Here is a 20,139-nt window from a genome sequence, read left to right on the forward strand (position 1 = left end):
GTCTGTGCTATGGTTCCATGGCAACTCGTTGTTCCATGGCGTGACTATTACTAACTAGTCCAAAATAGAGTAGGTCAGAGAGATTTTTATCTTTAGTTCATAATGTACAACCCTATAGTACACTTTATAGCATCTTTCATGTACCGTATATTTTATACTTTTCAATATATATATTTTTTCTTCAGCATGACTTAATATTTTCATATTTAATTTCGCAATGGACTTTGTATTGACTACATTGTTCCGCTGATTTGCAACTCGTTCTTGCAGCTGCAAAGGCAGGTTACGGACGTCACTCCTTGTATCGCCTTGTTTAGAAAATGGCGGATACCAAGTTGTATGATGTGTTAGGAGTAAGTAAAAGTGCGTCCGATCTCGAGATCAAAAAGGTAAATTCACATTTATTGTAAATTGAATTACATTTTTTTAGTTTGTTAGATTTACTTGATGTGACTATGTCTGATAAGGTGTTGCGTACCGGGATGTTGAAAAGGAAGAGCTGGATTTGTACCATTTGCCAAGGCCACTACTCATCGTGACATGAGGTTGAAATTAAATAACAGATAATAAAATACCACATAAACTCAGAAACTTGTATCCAGGCATTGCTAATTTTGTGAAAGAATAACATGAAGTAGTCTGGTTTTACTTTTCGTTTACACGTTTTTAAGATTACGACACCTATCGAATGCCGATTTGTAGAAAATTACACAAAGCGCAATTGTTCTTTATTTCTAGATTACAACTTTGGCATAAATTTGTATGGGTTAGTTACTTATTGTATATATTATACTGTGAATATGTTCAAAGTGCCTTTTAATTATGATAACGGAACTGACCAACACGCCTAAACTATTGAAACAGTAATGAATTTGGTTATTTAAGCACTAAATGTTCAAAGTTCATTTGGTTTTCTTTGTTCATATTATGTGAAGCAATTAAAACTTTATTTACTTCATAAATATTAACGTTGCAACTCTGTGACACGAGGTTCTTACAGTGCATAAACTATTTGTATTTAAGTAAATTTGTATATGTATTTTGGTCACCAGAAAGAACTTGGTGCACTCCAGATATGAGGTGTAATGCATTTTAGCTACGCATTTGATTTGTGAGAATTCGTTGTATAAAGACGTTTTGAATATTTCCATCAATCAGTTCCTCGGGATAGCTGGATTTTTAGTAGAATATGTAATAATTTAAACTGATTTAGGGAATATTTCGGATTTTGGCCATTTCTGGTGCTGAATAAGATTTCATAGCAAAGATGTTACTAAGCTTAGTCAGGGTATACCCTATCTAGTCACCGAGATAGGCGTATGCAATGGGGGGGGGAGAATATGCCACCCTACCCAGTTATCTCCTGTATTAGTTGTCTCATGAGTGATGCTTTATTGGTATCACGATTTTCGAACGGTTTTTCACAAACAACGATTTTATGCTCGATTTTCGAAAGATAATAGAAACAGTTTTCGGAAATATACATAACGTAACCCATCACAGTCTAAACTAACCTAATCTAACCTTAACTAACGCAACCTAACCTAAACTACTTGATCGCCACCAAGCAGTAAACATCGTCTCTCAACAAACATAACATTACGCTATCATCCAAAACTATTGTAAAACTTTAAAATGTAATTATGGAGTTTGACTACTGCGCGGTTTGTTAAATAAGGCTCTTCATTATAGAGTAGATTTATAAGTGAATACAATGTTTTGGTTTTTATTTTTCGGAAATGACGGAACATGTTTTTTTGATTAATTTATTGCGATTTGTAAGTTGAATTGGCCGGGCGTTGTTACAATCGGTGGCTAAGTTTCAATGGGGGTGGTTGTGATTGGTTGCTGGGTGGTGGAGTTCGATTGGTCGATCGATTTACAGTATTCTAGGATCTGGCTTTTGTTTTTATGACTTCGATGATAGTGGATGGACGTCTCATGCAGTGCCAGTGTGATCGTGCTCTGGTTACGTCTTGCATATACGAAGGCTAGGTTTGGTTAGTTTAGGGGTTTATTAACTCCCATTCTTACAAAGAAATGCGTGAGTTCTTAATTAAACATGGTGTGTTGTCTGATAGTTGTCCGTGTGGCACTTGTGTGGATATTTTGAAAACAGATTGGGAGACCCTATATTAACCACGTAACGTCTAATTGGTAAGTTGTAGAGCTTATTATATTCCCCGTTAATAATGGATTTTGACAATTTTTTTCAAACTTTCATTTTCGCCGTATTTCACCGTCGTAAAACAATAGAAATAGCCTACTCAATTGTCAGAAAGCACCTATAATAATGTAACCTAACGTAACATTCACAACAAGTTTACCACCTTTTTTCTTTCCAAACTTTCATTTTCGACATTTTGACAACCTGGAAAATTCTGACAACCAGATACATTACAACCTAAATAATCGAGTCGATAGGTTAGGTTACAGTTGATTTCCGACAAATGAAAATATTTGTATCGTTTTTGCGACGATAAAATACGGCGAAAATGGAAGTTTGAAAAAGATTGTGCGAAAATAGTGAAACTCCATAATTACCTTCCAACCAGTCTTTGGACCGTTGACTAAACATTCGTTTCGAAGATTGATTTAAAGTAAACTGTGAGGGGAGGGTAATCTATTCGTTGAGGTCATTGGGCCTATTTACTTGACTGATTCCGTCGTTTGTAATCACCCCAACGAACAGAGTACCTACTCTTCTCACCTTTGTTTACCTGAAGATGAAGGCATCAGTCTTTGAAACATTATGACGTATTAATCACAAGCTTTGAAATAATAATAATAATCACCAGCACTTTATTAGGAAAGTTCAAAGTACACTTCTTCTGAATAATCCATCATTACTTTGTCAGGTATGTTCAGGTATGGGAATCCTAGTAGGAGAGGAAACTATACCCTCACACATTTGCTGCTAATAACCCAGGATTATGATGATAGGCTATGGGGGTATTTGACTATGAAATTGGTAGAGGAATATGATAGATGGAGATTAAAAATAAATTTTGAGAAAACATTTTACTTGCTGTTTCAGGATCAAAACAAAGATTTAAAACTGGAAGTAAATATCGTAAAAGTTTGCAACAGATATAGGCCTAAATATTTAGAGTTCCAATTAATAATCAAGAACTATCAGATATAAGTTAGTGTTAAATGGAGTCCTTTGGGATAAACAATAAAAAAACAAAATGACCATTGTTGTTTGGTCAACTGTCCGAAGACAGGTCTGGACTCCACAAATGATACCAACAACGCATCATTCACGAGACAACTAGGCCAGGAGATAATGGGAATATAGCCTACAAGTCAAAAGTACGTAGTATATTGACATATGGTTCTGACACCTGGAACTTGAAAAAAATATATATATATTCAGTCAAAATTGTCCACGAGAATTGATTTTGTGAGATGTTAAGCAAAGTGTTCAAAATTGGATGGAATCAGAAATGGAATACTGGTCTCTCTCTCAAGAGATTGAAAGAATTGAATTGAAATGATAGGATTATGTGGCGAAAAGAATAGGCATAGGAAGATATTTAAAATTGTAAACTATTACATAATATGTATTCCTCCCTTGACTCTCATTGATTTTTGGAATAGCTGTAAAATTGTTCTGGTTCCCAAAAAAGGATTTCAATTCTGACAGAGTGATCCCCACTTATTCCCGTCTGACCTAGCACTCACATAAGTGTGACTATTATTTTGTTAGATAAGAAATTGTTGAAGTTGGAACAGGTTTGTTGTTACCCAAGCTTGAATGGGAATGATGGAAGTGATACATAGAGTACGTAACTAGTTAATTATAATACTTTTTATTACAGTGCTTCTGTGATAGTAGGTCATCTTTTTGTTTTCTCATTAGCACAGTAGAGAAGGCCCTGAAAACTTGATTCAGAAGCCAGACAAACTGTGCAATATTAAATGACTGCTCTGAACCATTGAGGGACTCATGTTGAGGGTCTCGCATACTGATGTGGGCAGAACAATTGAAAATATGAAGCATTGTTGCCAACTCTAGTATTTCTCAGGAAATCCGTATTTTACTTTATTGCAGTCTCTTTCTGTGTTTTCTGCTTTTCTCCTGCATTCTTTGCATCATGTAAATCGACAGTTACTAGGTATTTGTGTTATATTCTCTGTATAAGGAGTTTCGTGTTCATTTATGTGTATCTAGCATGATTTGTCATTGTTACAGCATATCACCACAGTCTACTATATACAGTCACGAAGCTTAAGTTTTGAGGGTGCTAGAAACAATAGACTGTGACGGTTCTATTTTGCATTGCCTGTAATGAGGCGATATTAGCGATCCTAGTGGTGAGCAACTATCTAATGTTTGCATATTTAGTACGTGTTGAGCTTCGCGATTGTATATAGTAGACTGTGATATCACTGAGGTGAGAAGCGTTTTTAAAAATAAATTACAATAGAATCAACTAACTAGAAAATTAAATAGACTGTTATTAAATACAGGGCTTTCATTTTAAAACTTCTCAATCTAAAGAACTGTTTATTTCGATTAATTTAATTTGAACAAATAAACAGTCGATTTAGATATTTAGGAGGAAGTTTAAAACCAGTGTTAATTGCAACTTCAGGTTTAATACCCTCATCCTCCACCACTCGTTTCAAATTTCAATTTACACCCATGATACTAAAATTTTAAAGAGTAGGTATTTAATTGTTTTTGTATCTCATTTACTTCACATCTTCTGTTTTCTATCGTCAATCTGGCAACCTGGGTTGTTGTTTTTGTTGATTAGAACTGAAGAGACTAAAACTACAAAAACTATTGTTGATTACAGGCTATTTCAGATAGTTACACAAACTGATGTTAAGGAATATTATGGTTGTGTATTATAAACCTATTCTTTAAAAAATTTAAAACAATAGAGGATAATAAAAGCCGAAGCTTGGATTTACATTGATAAGTGCAGTACTATGGAAATGCTATGTAGAATACTTTCGAAATAGACCGTATTACTGTTTAGCCAATGATAGAGCACATTTTGAACACTTAATTTAGTAAATTTAATTAATCACATTTAGGAAATTACGCAAAATAAACAATGTTTTCGCCCTACAACCATCTGACAATAACAATCGATGTTGTCAGGCGACAATAGAAAGCAAAAGACGTTAGAACAAATGACATGTATAAACAATGAATATTCTTTCAGATTTAAGTATAATAATAATAATAATAATAGTAATAATAATAATACTAATAATAGGGCTACCATTTGAAATTTCAAAGGGGGTGAAACGTAAAATGCAATTAACACCGGTTTTGAACTTCTCCTTAATATCGAAGTTGACATGTTTTTCTTTAATTAAATTTAATTGAAACAAATAGTTGTTAAGACCATGAAGTTTTTAAATGAAAGCCCGGTATGTAAACTTTCACTTTCTATAATTCTACAAAAAAATCGATTTCGAGACTTTCGAATTATATATACCACATTTCAGCATTTTCTAATGCCTAAAAAGCAGTTTTGAACATGTCATCTGTCAAAGCCAGTTTATCTATGCATGCATAGGGATCTTTCGAAAATGATTAGAGTGATTTATTAATATTGATTATATACAAATGAATTTATCCAGAGTAATGCACAAGAAATATAGCAACTTTTAGTAAAAATTAATAGATATTTGAAATAAAAAATACGAAATGATAAATAGAATGTATTATTTTTTTTTGTACATAACATGAAGGGACAAATGAAATGAGCTGCCCTGTCCAGTATGTATCCAGACTGCTATGTTTTGGAGCAATTAATTGTTACATCTTTTTAAACCATACTAATTATAAATAAGTTAACCAGGGATAAACAATTCTCAGGTTCCAGGTCGCCATGGTGCCTAAAAATTTATGTGGCTCCTGAATTTCATTTTTGAGTTAAAATTTTTTAAGACTTTGAATTAGATTAAGGGGGAGACGAGTGAAATTTTGGTCATTTTCAATCAAAAATAGTATTTTAATTTTCTTGTGAAAAATGACTCAGCAATATCTTAATGTTGAGCAAGTTTCAATGCTCTGTGGTACTTGAAAGTGTAAAAATTACGTAACATATAAATGGCTGCACCTTGAATTTTAATTCCATGCAAATTTTACAAGCTGTTTTCTCACTTTTTTTTTTTTTTTTTCCAGTACATTTCATAAGGTTCGAAGTGTAAAGGCTCTTACAATTTTGATGCTAGGAACATGAAATTTTTACTTCATGTTCTATACACTGAGGTTAACAAAATAGCACATGGGTTTTATGGTTAAATTAATACTTTTTGAAATAAAAAAAATCAATATTTATAGTAGCAATGGGAAATCTTTATTTTTAGATAAATTTTTTTTCCCCCTTTTGTAGTGAAGATATAGGAAAACTAATGCTTGATGTTTTTCTAAATATTTTATTGGTCTTGCAAAAAATATTTCAGACATTTTACTGAAAAATTGAGGGACACATTTCATTTTGAATTACGCAAATTTTTAAAAATATTTTTGTTAACTCAGAACCTAATTGACTCACAGAAATAAAACTGCACTATATCATTATCTATCACACCGTGATTATGTGCACAAAAAATGAAGGACGAAGCTTGAAAAATGTAGAAAAAAGAAATTTCACCCATCACCTCCCCTAATATTGAAATATTTCTTGCGCATTTTAAGATGATTGTTACTATATATTGCTTTAGTGAAGAGCACAGAGAATCTCTGATAGCATATGTTTGCATTACATAGATACCGGTATTTAATATTGTTTAATATATTCATAAAAGATGGGGCCGAAACAGGTCTACAGAGGCCTAATTCCTGAAGGATGATGATGATGATCATCATAAAATGTATCTCTGCCTTAGCTCAAATTGTTTTCCCATTGCATGTGTGGATTAATGTGCTGGCTCCTGAAAATTTTGGAATTTTGATTATCCCTGAAGTTAATTATCTTAATTTTAATATTATAATCCCGTCACTCTTATTTCCGGCAGCCAATCACGTTGCAGGTCGGCTACATTTAAACTTTTGCGTTTTGTGATTCGCTGATGATGACGTTATCCATTTCCTAAGGCTCGATAAATAATATCGCCCGCCATTTTGGCTCTTTCGTTGGCGTTCGCAGAAAGCACACGAGGATGTTATTTGCCGCTCAATTATTTGCTGAATTACAGTGCATTTTATTTATTATCACAGGAGCTGCGGTATGATAATGTTTAACGGTGAGGCAAATAGATTCCTCGTGTGGTAGCTCGGCAACGAAAGAACAAAAATGGCGAACGATACTACCTACCTAAGACGTAAGCAAAGAGGAGGAGTCACGCCGGGAATAACATCGTCGCGACTATAGCAAATTTTTGATGATTTTTTCCATGCCTTTATGTACAAATTCCCTTAAGCCTTCTTTGAACCTTTGAACTTGGCATTTGGCAAACATATGATGACCATTAGAATATTGAGAAGGACTAGGAACTAGTGTATAAAATGAAAGTGTGTATTTATTTCGCACTGCTTGTTTTTTCACTTTACACGTGATGACGATGCATTTTGTAATTGGAAAAACAAACATTACATATTCTTTGTGTTTACCATAGTTAACTGTTGGAAATTGATATAGATGGGCTCAATGGGACAGTAAAGATCTTTCACAACCAGTCTCTCACTCAATAAGTTGCTTCTAAAACGCTAACATAATTATTAGATAAACATATATCAATCGTAAAAGCATTTTCCAAGAAAAGCAGACCTATGGAGTTTGAAAAGTAGGCTATCCTTGAAGTGGTTGTAATTGTGTTGTTTATAATTTGACAAGTGATTGCTTAGAGACCCTCCAAGGTCATTACTAAACAGTTCTTGTCCTTGAGGAATTGAGGATTGTCTTCAGAATAGTGATGGGTTTACTAACGAGGAACAGTATACTTAAAAAAACCTATGTACTGGTGTAAACTTTCATTTGTATCTTTTGTGGGCTAGAAGAAGAGATTATGTTACATATCATCTGTGAATGTGATTCAGTAAGCTTCAGGATATAAATTATTTTTTGTATCAAAAACTGAGGACAGAGAATATCGCTAGAAGAGATTGTAAGTAAGTTTTTATTGTGGACTGATGAATGTGTGAGCACTGTTTAATTAACTTATTTTTATATTAAAAAAGTGAAGGTATCCTTAATGCTCTATAGCAGTGATTCCCAAACTTTCTGAAGGCATGGCCCACTTTTTGGCGAGACTTCTGTTTGCGACCCTCCCCCTCCCCCCACTACCGTACATCATGACCCCATTAAAAAAATACATATCCTTATAAAATTTCAAACAACTATAATTTTATTCAAAATCAGTAGATACCACCCAAAATACGATTTTAAATAACAGTTTGAGTATTTTCTGGAATAAATAAAAAAAACGACATGGATACTGAGTCCGTTTTTAGACAGTTGCGTGCAACTGGCTTAATGAAGAAAAAATGAGAGAAAATCTCATTGAACCTATTGATGGAATGTTGAAACTACACCTTTTTCGCATAGCATAGACCAATTTTGAATCAGAAAAATACCTCGAGCTTGCAAAAGAAGCTTGATAACATTTGCAATCTCGTATTTATGCAAAGTAAGTTCCTAGTTTATGATTGCCACCAAAACAAAATCGAGAAATCTCCTTGAACTTGAAAATGAAATCAATATTTAAGAAGCTACTTTCTGAAAAACAGGCACATTTATAGTATTAATATTGTTTACTTAATAGGTAATAAGCAGGGAACGGATTTATATGGACTAAAAATATATGAAATATGTAAATATATATGTAGTTATTTTTACCAAAATATGGAATTAAATATGGATTTTTACCAAAATATGGAATTAAATATGGACTTAAAATTATAAAAAAATGACTATGTACGTTAAATATTGGTACATTTTAATCAAACTAAACAAAAAATATAATGGACGTACCTTATCTTCCAATGTAGTTTCAACAAAACACAATTTTTATTGTCTGTTACCATAACAATAGGTTACAAACATTTCTTTCAAGTGCTGAAAAGTGAATCTTCTTCTATTGTCTCTGAGGATAGATTTATACTGACTAAAAGAGCGTTCGACGTCACAAGAAGTAACTGGTACATAATTCAATTTCACAATGTCTGCTGGGGATAAGTCCAAGTTAATCTTCACTGTTGATTCACCACTCATCACAGCAACAACCTTTTGTAGTTCTTCATATCCAGGGTTTTTTGAAAGTACAGTGTCCACCTTAGCTCTTACTGCATCTGCAACTTTACCTCTACCACGATTCAGTTGTTCCACAGTACTATTTATAATTTCAAAACTTTCAGATAGTGAAAGGTGCCTATTTTGGAGACTTTTGAGCGTTTTTATGATGCATGAAAATGTATGCTGAATGTGAGCTAAGTCATTCTTCACACTTATGTCACAGGTAACTGTTTTCGCAGTATCAATTGAGACTGCATCTTCAGAGTCCAATGCAAGGAGAACATTGTTAATAGAGTCTATATGTTCGGCATAATATTCAACTGCTTCTAGCCATGTACCCCATCTAGTTAAAATTGGCTTTGGTGGCAATGGAATTTCAGGGTACATTTCTTTCAACACGTTAACTCTACTGGGAGCTTTGAGAAATACTTTTTTCACTGATGAAATCAACAAATCTACTTTAGGGAAATTGTCTCTGACCACTTCTGCCACACGATGAAATGCATGCGCCACACAAGTAAAATGAGTCAATTTAGGATATACAACAGATAATGCTTGTCCAGCTTTGACCATATAAGGGGCAGCATCGCTAATAAAGAATAACACATTATCGTACATAATACCCTTTGGCCACAGGATACCCATAGCTTCGTTGAACAGTTTAACTATAGTTTTGTTATTGCACTTTTCTAGAACATCACAATGTAAAAGAATTCGTTCAGAATATTGTTCACTTAACAAACCGATAACTACATTACCAACAAGTCTACCTTCTTTGTCGGGAGTCTCATCAATGGAAACCCAAATTGAACTATCTTTAATTTCATCTCTTATCTTCTGTATTGTCTCATCGTAGATGGATGGAGCATACGTCTTCCTAAGTGTTGACTCATCCGGGATTGTATGTTGAGTATATTTTTCAAGGAATTCCCTGAAGACCTTATTCTTTAGTTTGTAGAGAGGAATATCAGCAGAGATGAGAGAACGGCACAGGTCGATGTTAAACTCAGATCTTACATTCGATGTTGTTGGTTGTGTTAAAAACAATTGTCTCTGCTTGGAATTTAGTTGTTTGTTGGCCTGATGTTTACTAGTTGTAATGTGTTGTTGCACCAGGAACTTTTGTGTAGATGATACTGCACACTGACACAAATTACAAAATAATATTTTATTGTCAGTTGATAAACCATCTTCTTTAAATTCTGAAATGTAACTTGTTAGTTTTGATTTTAAATTGACTGAATGACGTACTTTTGGCATATTTACCGTCTTTATAGTATGATTTACAAAACTGAACCTATGTGTACTCTGACTGGCATTTAACTGTTGAGCTGCACAACTGAAGTCTGTTAAAAATTTTAAATTAAATTAATACAGTTTTGTAACTTACTTTCCCATTGTTGATAGGACTGCTAATTTTCAAATAACTCTGATGTTAAAGGGATTACTGAACATGTGTTTAAATCTCTATTGTTGAAATGTATTTTTAAAAGTTAATGGAATTTTGTTTTGTTTTATTGTTAAACCTAATATAATATGGACTGTTTTATATGAAATATGGAAAATATATGGAAATTAACGAAAATATGTACTAAACTCTAAAATATGGAAAAATATGGAAAATAAAAGTAGGATTTTTCAACCCTACACATTGTGAAACATAAAGATAATGCAAAATATAAATTATATTAGCTTTATAAGTAAATATGTATTTACATATAAATCCTTTCCCTGGTAATAAGTTATAACTTACTTACTTATGGCTTTTAAGGAACCCGGAGGTTCATTGCCGCCCTCATATAAGCCCGCCATAGGTCCCTATCTTGAACAAGATTAATCCAATCCCTACCATCATATCCCACCTCCCTCAAATCCATTTTAATATTATCCTCCCATCTAAGTCTCGGCCTCCCCAAAGGTCTTATTCCCTCCTGCCTCCCAATTAACACTCTATATGCATTTCTGGATTCACCCATACGTGCTACATACCCTTCCCATCTCAGACGTCTGAAGTTAATGTTCCTAATTATGTCAGATGAAGGATACAGTGCGTGCAGTTCTGCATTGTATAACTTTCTCCATTCTCCTGTAACTTCATCCCTCTTATCCCCAAATATTTTCCTAAGAACCTTATTCTCAAACATCCTTAATCTCTGTTCCTCTCTCAAAGTGAGAGTCCAAGTTTCACACCATACAGAACAACCGGTAATATGACTTTTATAAATTCTAACTTCTCAACTGAATAATAACAGGCATTTCCTATATTTATTCTGTGTTTAATTTCCTCCCGAGTGTCATTTATATTATTTTGTTACTGTTGCTCAAGATATTTGAATTTTTCCACCTCTTTGAAGGATAAATCTCCAATTTTTATAGTTCCATTTCGTACAATATTCTGGTCACGAGACATAATCATATACTTTGTCTTTTGTTTAGCCTCATGGTCTAGTGGTCAGAGCTTCTGGCTATAGTTCATGAGATCCCGGGTTCGATTCCCGGTTAGAGCACAGGAATTTTTCCTTAAAGGGGATTATTCCTGTGTTCGTCCATGGTCTGGAATTTAGGTTAAGTTTAGATTTAAGACTTCTCCTGGCACTACATTATCATAATCATCCTATCACATCATTGGGGTAATGTAACTCCTCCTTCCAGGCGCCCCAACCTCAGAAGTGGGTTACAACTAAGCCATGGCCAGGAGAGAAGACTAGAAATGTCTAAAAGAGACAACCTGGTGGCATTGGATTTAAAAAAAAAATACTTTGACTTTTCGGGATTTACTTCCAAACCTAACGCTTTACTTGCTTCAAGTAAAATTTCCGTGTTTAAATAACAAGTAATAACTACGGTTTTTTATTTTTTATTCTGGGCATTGTATATTTTTATGTTTCTAAATACAAAATAAGTGTATGTTAATATTGCTTTTTTTTTTATTTATTTTGTAAACCATCTGGCGACCCCCCTCAACTCTTTACACGACCCCTATTTTGGAAATCACTGCTCTATAGCATAAAGGGACGTGAACTTAAAAAGCCCACATGCTTTCTTGACCTTGTCAGTGTGACAGCCTCTTTACTCCCAGAAAAAAATGGTATTGAATTTGATAGCTGTCTAAGTATACCTTGGAGTCGGTCTGTAAGTTATGAAGAGAAAAATTGCTGTCCAGGGTGCCAACTCATGACCCTCTTGTTCTTAGTCTGTTGTTCTACCAGAGACTGAACAGTTCTTCTGGAAGATATTTTGGAAAACATCATTTGAACATTTTTACTCCGTCATTACAGTGAGAAAAGTGGTTTAGGGATTCAAATTCACCTAAAATATGGTTCCTTAGTCTTACTGAACATATGGTTCCCGCCAGAATGTTTCTTTTGACATTTGTGCAGAGTGTGAAATCCGCACTAGTAGCAACAGAGTTACACTAAATTCCACACCATACTGATAAATGAATGAAAAACTTCAATTTATAGTTTGTTTCTTCATCCTCTCTTGCTGTCGACAGTACTATGAAATTTTATATCAACTATCATTAAATAGAACATTGTTAACCATGGGAAGTTAGGATTTCATTAGTTTGTGTGAAGTAGAGGTAGGCCTGAAGTAAAACTGTTTATGGCAGATTATAGGTTATTTTTGGTACATAGTATTATAGTATAAAATTAATTTATTTCCGAAGTTTAGCGTTCTTTAAATAAAGAATTTGCATACATTTTCCAATTCTTAAAATGCATGTTTTACATTAAAGTAACCATTCTCTACTTCAAACAGAACTTCTGACAACAACAATATGTTTTTCCTCCAAGTTGTAAATACAGCTCTTACAGATAATGTTCGTGCCATCTTACAGCACTACAGTCTGGCAAGTGATATTTAGCGTTTAACTAGTGAATAATTGTTTTTTAGGGAAATGGAGAGAATATTATGTGAATTTCAGAGGATTTCCCCCATTATATTCTATGCACATGTTGCAGCAATGTATGAAGTTCTGGGACACATTGTACTTGGGGTCAAGAAAACCCAACTCACTAATTACCTGCCACACAGCAATCTCGCAGCTCGGTGAGAATGCCGACTACTTAGGTTCAAGGTCGGCCCATGACACATTGTATAGGCTCTCCTTATCAGTTATTGCACCACATTCTCACTTCACATTGTCAGTCTTAGTCAGCTGTCGGATGAACTCTATTCAGAAATTCCCATTATTAAATGTCGGCATCCAGTACTTAATTATCTTGCTCTTGAATATTAAGACTGAGAATAGTTTCAACATTTGAACATTATAGACGAACTCGTCAATCAGATAAAATGTATTTATATGTTGAAAATTTTCACTCTCTGTCAGTGTTTGAGATAGAAAACTACAGTACTCGAATGTAGCCTATAATGAAGCAAAACTGTTGTGATCCTCGTTTGATTTCAAGAAGCTTGTAAAATAGAACTGTATGTAAACTCTTCTGTCTCAGCAAAGATGTTGTTGGATTGTTGTTTACAGCTGACGCAGAGCTTCAGAAGACAGCCAAATTCAATTTTTTAAAATTTTATTTGAAAAGATTATCTGTTTTCGCGAGTATTTCGCGTAATAAATATTCTGAAGTACGAGTCTAGTGACTATGAGGCTATTTTGTTGAAATCATTCGATTTCGCGATTAATTTTAATTCATTTTCTAGATTAACTTCCTAAGATTTATGTTTTTTGCGGATACAATGAAGTTTTCAAGCATTTCACATATTTCATTCATAAATCACACCCATGATTATTACTGAACATTTGTTTGTCGGATGCCACCACTTTGCTATCTTATTAACAATTCAGTCATTTTCAACAATCATCACAGTGACATCCTTTTCATATAGACTAATGAACTTGAACTGGCATGTATCTCGCTAAACCAGAAATACTTTAAATACACAATGCTGCCAATCTTGAGTAGTCAGATGAATGATTAGTAATCTAGGAATATAGAACATAATGGAGAACATTTTGAGCAACTGCTCTCTGCTCTGAAATGCAGGTAATATTCTCTCAGTTTCCTTAAATAATTAATTCACTAATTGAACGTGAAAGGTCACTTGCAAGACTGTAAGATAGCAAGAATGTTATCAAAGACATGGCAGGAGTGTCAGCCCTTAGTTTTATCTTGCTCTGTACAGCTCACATCCAACAGGGTTTTAGGTTATACAGTCAGCTAAAACTTCTTCCTAGACGAGACACATAATAGTGTCATGAGTTCTAGATAACTCTTCGTTTGTCAAACTATTACTTGAAACCTGGTATGATATATCAGGTGAACTGGAACAGTTGGAGTGGCTATAAAAAGAACAATTTTTCTCATCTTCGAATGTAGGCTTTCACGGCTTTCCAGGCCGGATGTAACATCGCCAGTCGACCATGGTCTCTTAGCCTGGAAAACACTCACACTATTTTCTCATCAATTTTGTTAAAGAAGTAGATGTAGTAAGCCCTTTGGAATTGAAGTACAGTGAAACCTCTCATTTACGGACATGGAAGGGACGTAACAATCTGTCCGCATGTGAGAGGTATCCTTTATTGGGAGGGAGACTCCCCAATCTAACAGTAAATTTATAATATACATTATGTATCCCTTCACGCTTTAAATGAAATGTATTACTGTAGTTTAATTCTAAATACAGTCTACTGTACTACAGCAAATTCTTTGCAACTTTGAACTACAGTAGATAAGACCGAAAAAGGAAAATACAGTCTTTGCCATGCAATTTTATTCTAGGTCTACAGTTATGCAGTACTGTAATTTACAGTTTTCAACTTAACCTTTACGTTCAGGTGCCATGTCTCTCGAAACAGAACAACTGATTGAAGTGAATAGAATAATCCTAATAACCCTATCACGTGTCGAATAAAATTTCACGATGGCGGAAACCTTGGACCCATCAGACAGGTTAAATTTTATGACTTTGTTTATGCACCTGCTTCCAGCTAACAAGGGGTAGCCGGCTGGACTAGTGGTAGCCTATAAGATCCTTATTGTCATCTATCATGTTAAGGAATTTCTGTACAGTTCTCAAAACTAAATTTTCCATTTTTGTAACACAATAGGTCTTGAAATCGAACTTCTGCCCGCAGTCAGGAGCTGAAGCAGGCTTTAGGACTGTGAAACAGCTGTCCGTGTCTGAGAGTGTCCGTAAACGAGCGTTAAAGTTATCATTTCTACATTATTTCAGTTGAGACATAAAAATCTGTCCATATATGAGGAGTGTCCCTATCTTGGAGGTGTCCATAAGGAGAAGTTTCACTGTATCAGGTCTGATCTGATATCTCTGTCCAGAAGTCTGCTTAAGATTTTTTAATGTCTTGTTGAATCTTAATATTAACTATGAATTCTTTCAACAGGCCTACCGCAAGCTAGCCAAAGAATTTCATCCTGATAAAAACCCAGAAGCAGGTGATAAATTCAAGGAAATATCATTTGCATATGAAGTTCTCTCAGACAGCAAGAAACGTTCCATCTACGACAAATATGGCCTAAAAGGGATGCAAGAAGGAGGTCATGATGGACCTTCAGTTTTTGCTCCTGATGATCTGTTCTCTCACCTTTTTGGCGGAGGTCTCTTTGGTGCAGGAATGGGTGGCATGCGTGCAAGGCGACAGCACAGAGGCGAAGACACAATCCATCCATTAAAGTAAGTTTCGCCGTTATGCATAAAGTTTTTTTATTCTTTTGTAAAACTTTTTTTAGAGTAAACAGATGATGTTGATATTATGATAGTTTCAATTTGAGCTATTGATGCTAGTATCAAATACTTGCTGTTGAAGAGAAAAGACTTGTGTTGTTTGTTTAGCGATACATGCTAATCCAGGATAGTACAATATTTTGATATAATTTACGAAAATAGATCATTTTCAGAATCTCTGAAAATGGAAAAGTTCATTTGGGCATGGAGTTAGTCTTTGAGAGCGTCTGTCCACACAGCACACATGCACACACATACAGTGTACTATGCCTTTTCAGACTATCAGACTAATGGTATCTGTACACCAATCACAATATTACATCACGTCGCATCAATGTGGTTGAATAGTATTGTAATGATTAGAGCTCTGATTTCCATGACATGTCATATTTTAAATGTGCACCAGGTTCATATTTTAAATGTGCACCAGGTACACAAAAATTCGTGAAATTCTAAGATCCCATTGAATTTCCAACTTCAAAATTTATAAGAGTAATCTTAAAATGTCAAAGAAGAAACATGATTTTTTTTAATCATATGGTTTTTTTCGGAAATAGAATTTTGAATTTTTGGGCCCATAATCTATAATAATAATAAATCTGTAGCCAAAATTTTTCTGGTAATTTTCGATTTTCCAAAAATAATTGGTCCTAACACATATAATTAACCACCCTGAAACCGAAAATCGCTTTTTTTTAATTTTTGTTTGTATATCTGTCTGTCTGTCTGTCTGTCTGTATGTTTGTTACCTTTTCACGCGATAATGGCTGAACGGATTTCGATGAAAATTGGAATATAAATTAAGTTCGTTGTAACTTGGATTTTAGGCCATATGGCATTCAAAATACATTATTTAAAAGGGGGGTTATAAGGGGGCCTGAATTAAATAAATCGAAATATCTCGCTTATTATTGATTTTTGTGAAAAATGTTACATAACAAAAGTTTCTTTAAAAATAATTTGCGATACGTTTTATTCCTTGAAAAATTTTGATAGGACTGATATTTAATGAGATAAATGAGTTTTAAAATTAAAATAACTGCCATCTAAGGCCGTGTAATGAATTAAAAAACAAATGACTTCGTCTATAAGGGGCCTTGGACAGCAACAATCGAAAGCTATGAAAGATAGCCTACAGAGAATGTTTCTGTATTTGTATGAAGTAATATTGGAAGCTAAATTCGATTTGTATAATTAATTATTATTTCACCATTGGAAAGTGTAGTTTCTCTATATGGACATAATGTTATAATGTTATTACAGTAACTTCTGATATAATATAATATAATATAATATAATATGTAATATTATATAATATAATTTAAGTTATTTGAAGGGTTCAGAACCATAGTGGGCCAAATGCCATTTACTGAATACGTAGAAAACAAGGGTTAAAATTAAGTTATTACCATAATTCAATGGAAACCTATACAAATAAAATAAAATATACACATTAAATCTAAATGATGTCAATCTTCATTAAACTATGGTTGCATGTAATAAAAATTAAGAAACATGTTAAAGGAATTGTCATTGCACCAAATGAGTGTCTCTGGACCAAAATGATCTCATTTTAATTATTTGGATGCAATTTAAATTAAGTAACATATTAAACGATTTATCCTTCTATCAAACACGAATGTTCCCTGGATCAAATGTCCTATTTTAATTATGTAAATTACTTTATATTTATTTCTAACGGGTGCAGCGGAGCGCATGGGTACGGCTAGTGTAAAATATAAGTTTCCATAATAATTCACTAGAGGGGTGCTCTGCAATAACAAGGTATGTACACATACTTCGGTATATTCGCCACAGTTAATGTATCAAAATAACAAATTCTGTAACGAAATTTTGACGAATAATACATTAAACTTATACATATAAACTGTTAATAATACTAATTCAAAAACACAGATTTGAAAAAATCTTTCTTTGTTAATGAAACAATGTTACTTTTACTTACTGCCAAATACTGTCCACCCATAAACCACAAAAGTAAATTAAAATCATCAGTACCAGTTGCAGAAGACAGCCCTGCAGTATATATTGACTACATCCCAACTCTGGCTACTAGCAACAGGCATCTATAATGAACACCGACCAAATACCCCTCATTTCTCGTGAAAAACAACTGAGTAGACTACAGTGGATTTTGTGGACTTTATGTTAGCAAACAGCTGGATACATTAAGAAGATTGTTTGATTGATTGATTGGTTGATTACTGCCAAACACTCACTTCTTACACATGCCTTGTTATTGCAGAGCACCTCTCAATTACAACCTGAAAAAATAGCATTTTTGGCGTGTTGAAATCTGAGCACAATGGTTTTTTAGTTCGTTTTAATATGAGGCATACAGAGCAGAAGTGGTGTAAGTAAAAAATGGGTAATGGGGATTAAAATAAACATTCTGTAAAATACACCGCAAAGTAGCAATTAATATTCAATTTATTTAAACTATTAGTAGTTAGTGGATTGCAAGAAGCACATATTAATTGCTACTTTGCGCTGTATTTTACATAATTTTTACTTTAAACCTCATTATCCAATTTTGACTTACACCACTTTTGCTGTGAACGGCTCATATCTCAATTACAGGCAGAGAAAATGACATTTTTGTATATTTGTATGTGATCAAAATCGTACTTTCTTTTTTTACATTTGACATCATTATACCCATAAATTAAGAATGTGATGAGTGAAAATTGTGAAATTAAAGATTTACACTCAGTTGTGGAAACCTATTGACTTGGCCAAATTTCATAAAAATCTGAAAACCTAAGGTAAAAAATTAATTAAAAATTAGATCACTTGACATGGAATGACCCGGATGCATATTTTTATAGTTCTTTAATTAGGTCATACAAATTCGACCTCTAGTAATAATGATACCAGTAATGAATACTGAAATGTAGAAAGGCAGTGGAATAGTGGAGGAAAATGGGAGAACCCCAAGAAAACCCCTCAGAAACTTAACTTTGGCTTTGTCCACCACAAATAAGAGACCCCCCCCCCATCACTAGGATTCAAACCAGGTTCTGCAGTCATCATAAGCCAGTGCTCTGCCAACTCAATACGGAAAACACAAATACAGAATCACTGATTATGTGGGGACGAGGAGGTTAAGTTCTTGTGGGACACTTTTCAATATAGCCTATAGCTATTTTTTAACCTGATGTCATAAATTCATTCGTGTATGGTTCTTGCAAAGAACATCGAACTTACTATATTTTGCATTTCATAAATGTATTTTATAAGCAATTTTCTTTGTAATAGTGTAGTACTAAACATATACAGCCTCTTCATGTTCTTTCATTCGACCATTCTTTCACAGCCATTTCTCATTCACACGCAGATACATACATCACAAAATTCCTGAAAAACATATACAGTAGAACTCTGTTATAACAAATCCAAGGGACCTTAAAAATTATGTGGTTATAAACGAGTGTCATAGTAACCAAGTTTCATATTATCAGTCTAGTGAGGTGGAAAATGAAAAATAACAAACTTAATTAGGCTTATTTTAGATTTATGTACGGTACTAGCCGTACCTGTGCGCTCCGCTGCACCCGTTAGAAATATAAAGTAATCACATAATTAAAATAGGACATTTGATCCAGGGAACATTCGTGTTTGATAGAAGGATAAATCGTTTATTATGTTACTTAATTTAAATTGAATTAAAAAATTAAAATGCGATCATTTTGATCCAGAGACCACTCATTTGGTCATAAAAATTAGTTTAGGAAATACAGGAAACGAATATACAGAAGAGCCTATCAAGTTTTCTGTGCATAAGAATCTATTTTAATCTTACCTGTCCTCGATTCACTCAGAAGTTACTGTGACTATTACACTTTTACTATGTCACACTACTTTCGACCAATAAAACGGCACGAAAGGACGTCTTTCAACCAATCATGGCTGCTTATCGCACAATTTTATCGCGTCCCTAGCATTTGTTTAATTTTATCACGTCCCTAGCATTTGTTTATTTTTTTTATCACTTCCCTAGCATTTGTTTCTTTGTTTGCCAACATTTCAAACTGCACTGGTCTGGCCGTCAAAAAACAGAAAATTACAAACCACTCCAGTCGATGCACATCACTTTCAAATATGATTCGCATTTTGGCATTCAAGAACAAGAATTAATAAAGGTCACTGGTCATATATGAAGAGCACCATTCGGAAATCCTGAATGAGTTGAGGGATACACCATGTA

At 33.9% G+C, this 20,139-nt stretch overlaps 1 protein-coding gene across 1 annotated transcript in view; it reads left to right on the forward strand.

Moving 5' to 3' along the window:
• The first annotated feature begins 237 nt into the window (after positions 1-237).
• Positions 238-20,139, forward strand: part of LOC138694918 (dnaJ homolog subfamily A member 2-like) — a 47,320-nt gene continuing 27,418 nt past the window's right edge. The window contains exons 1-2 of the mRNA XM_069819108.1: positions 238-389; positions 15,571-15,860. Coding sequence (XP_069675209.1) covers positions 321-389; positions 15,571-15,860 — 359 coding nt within the window. The 5' untranslated portion in view covers positions 238-320. The remainder of the gene's footprint in view (positions 390-15,570; positions 15,861-20,139) is intronic.

The sequence above is a fragment of the Periplaneta americana genome, chromosome 1, assembly GCF_040183065.1.
Source record: "Periplaneta americana isolate PAMFEO1 chromosome 1, P.americana_PAMFEO1_priV1, whole genome shotgun sequence".
In the NCBI taxonomy this organism is placed as follows: Eukaryota; Metazoa; Arthropoda; class Insecta; order Blattodea; family Blattidae; genus Periplaneta; species Periplaneta americana.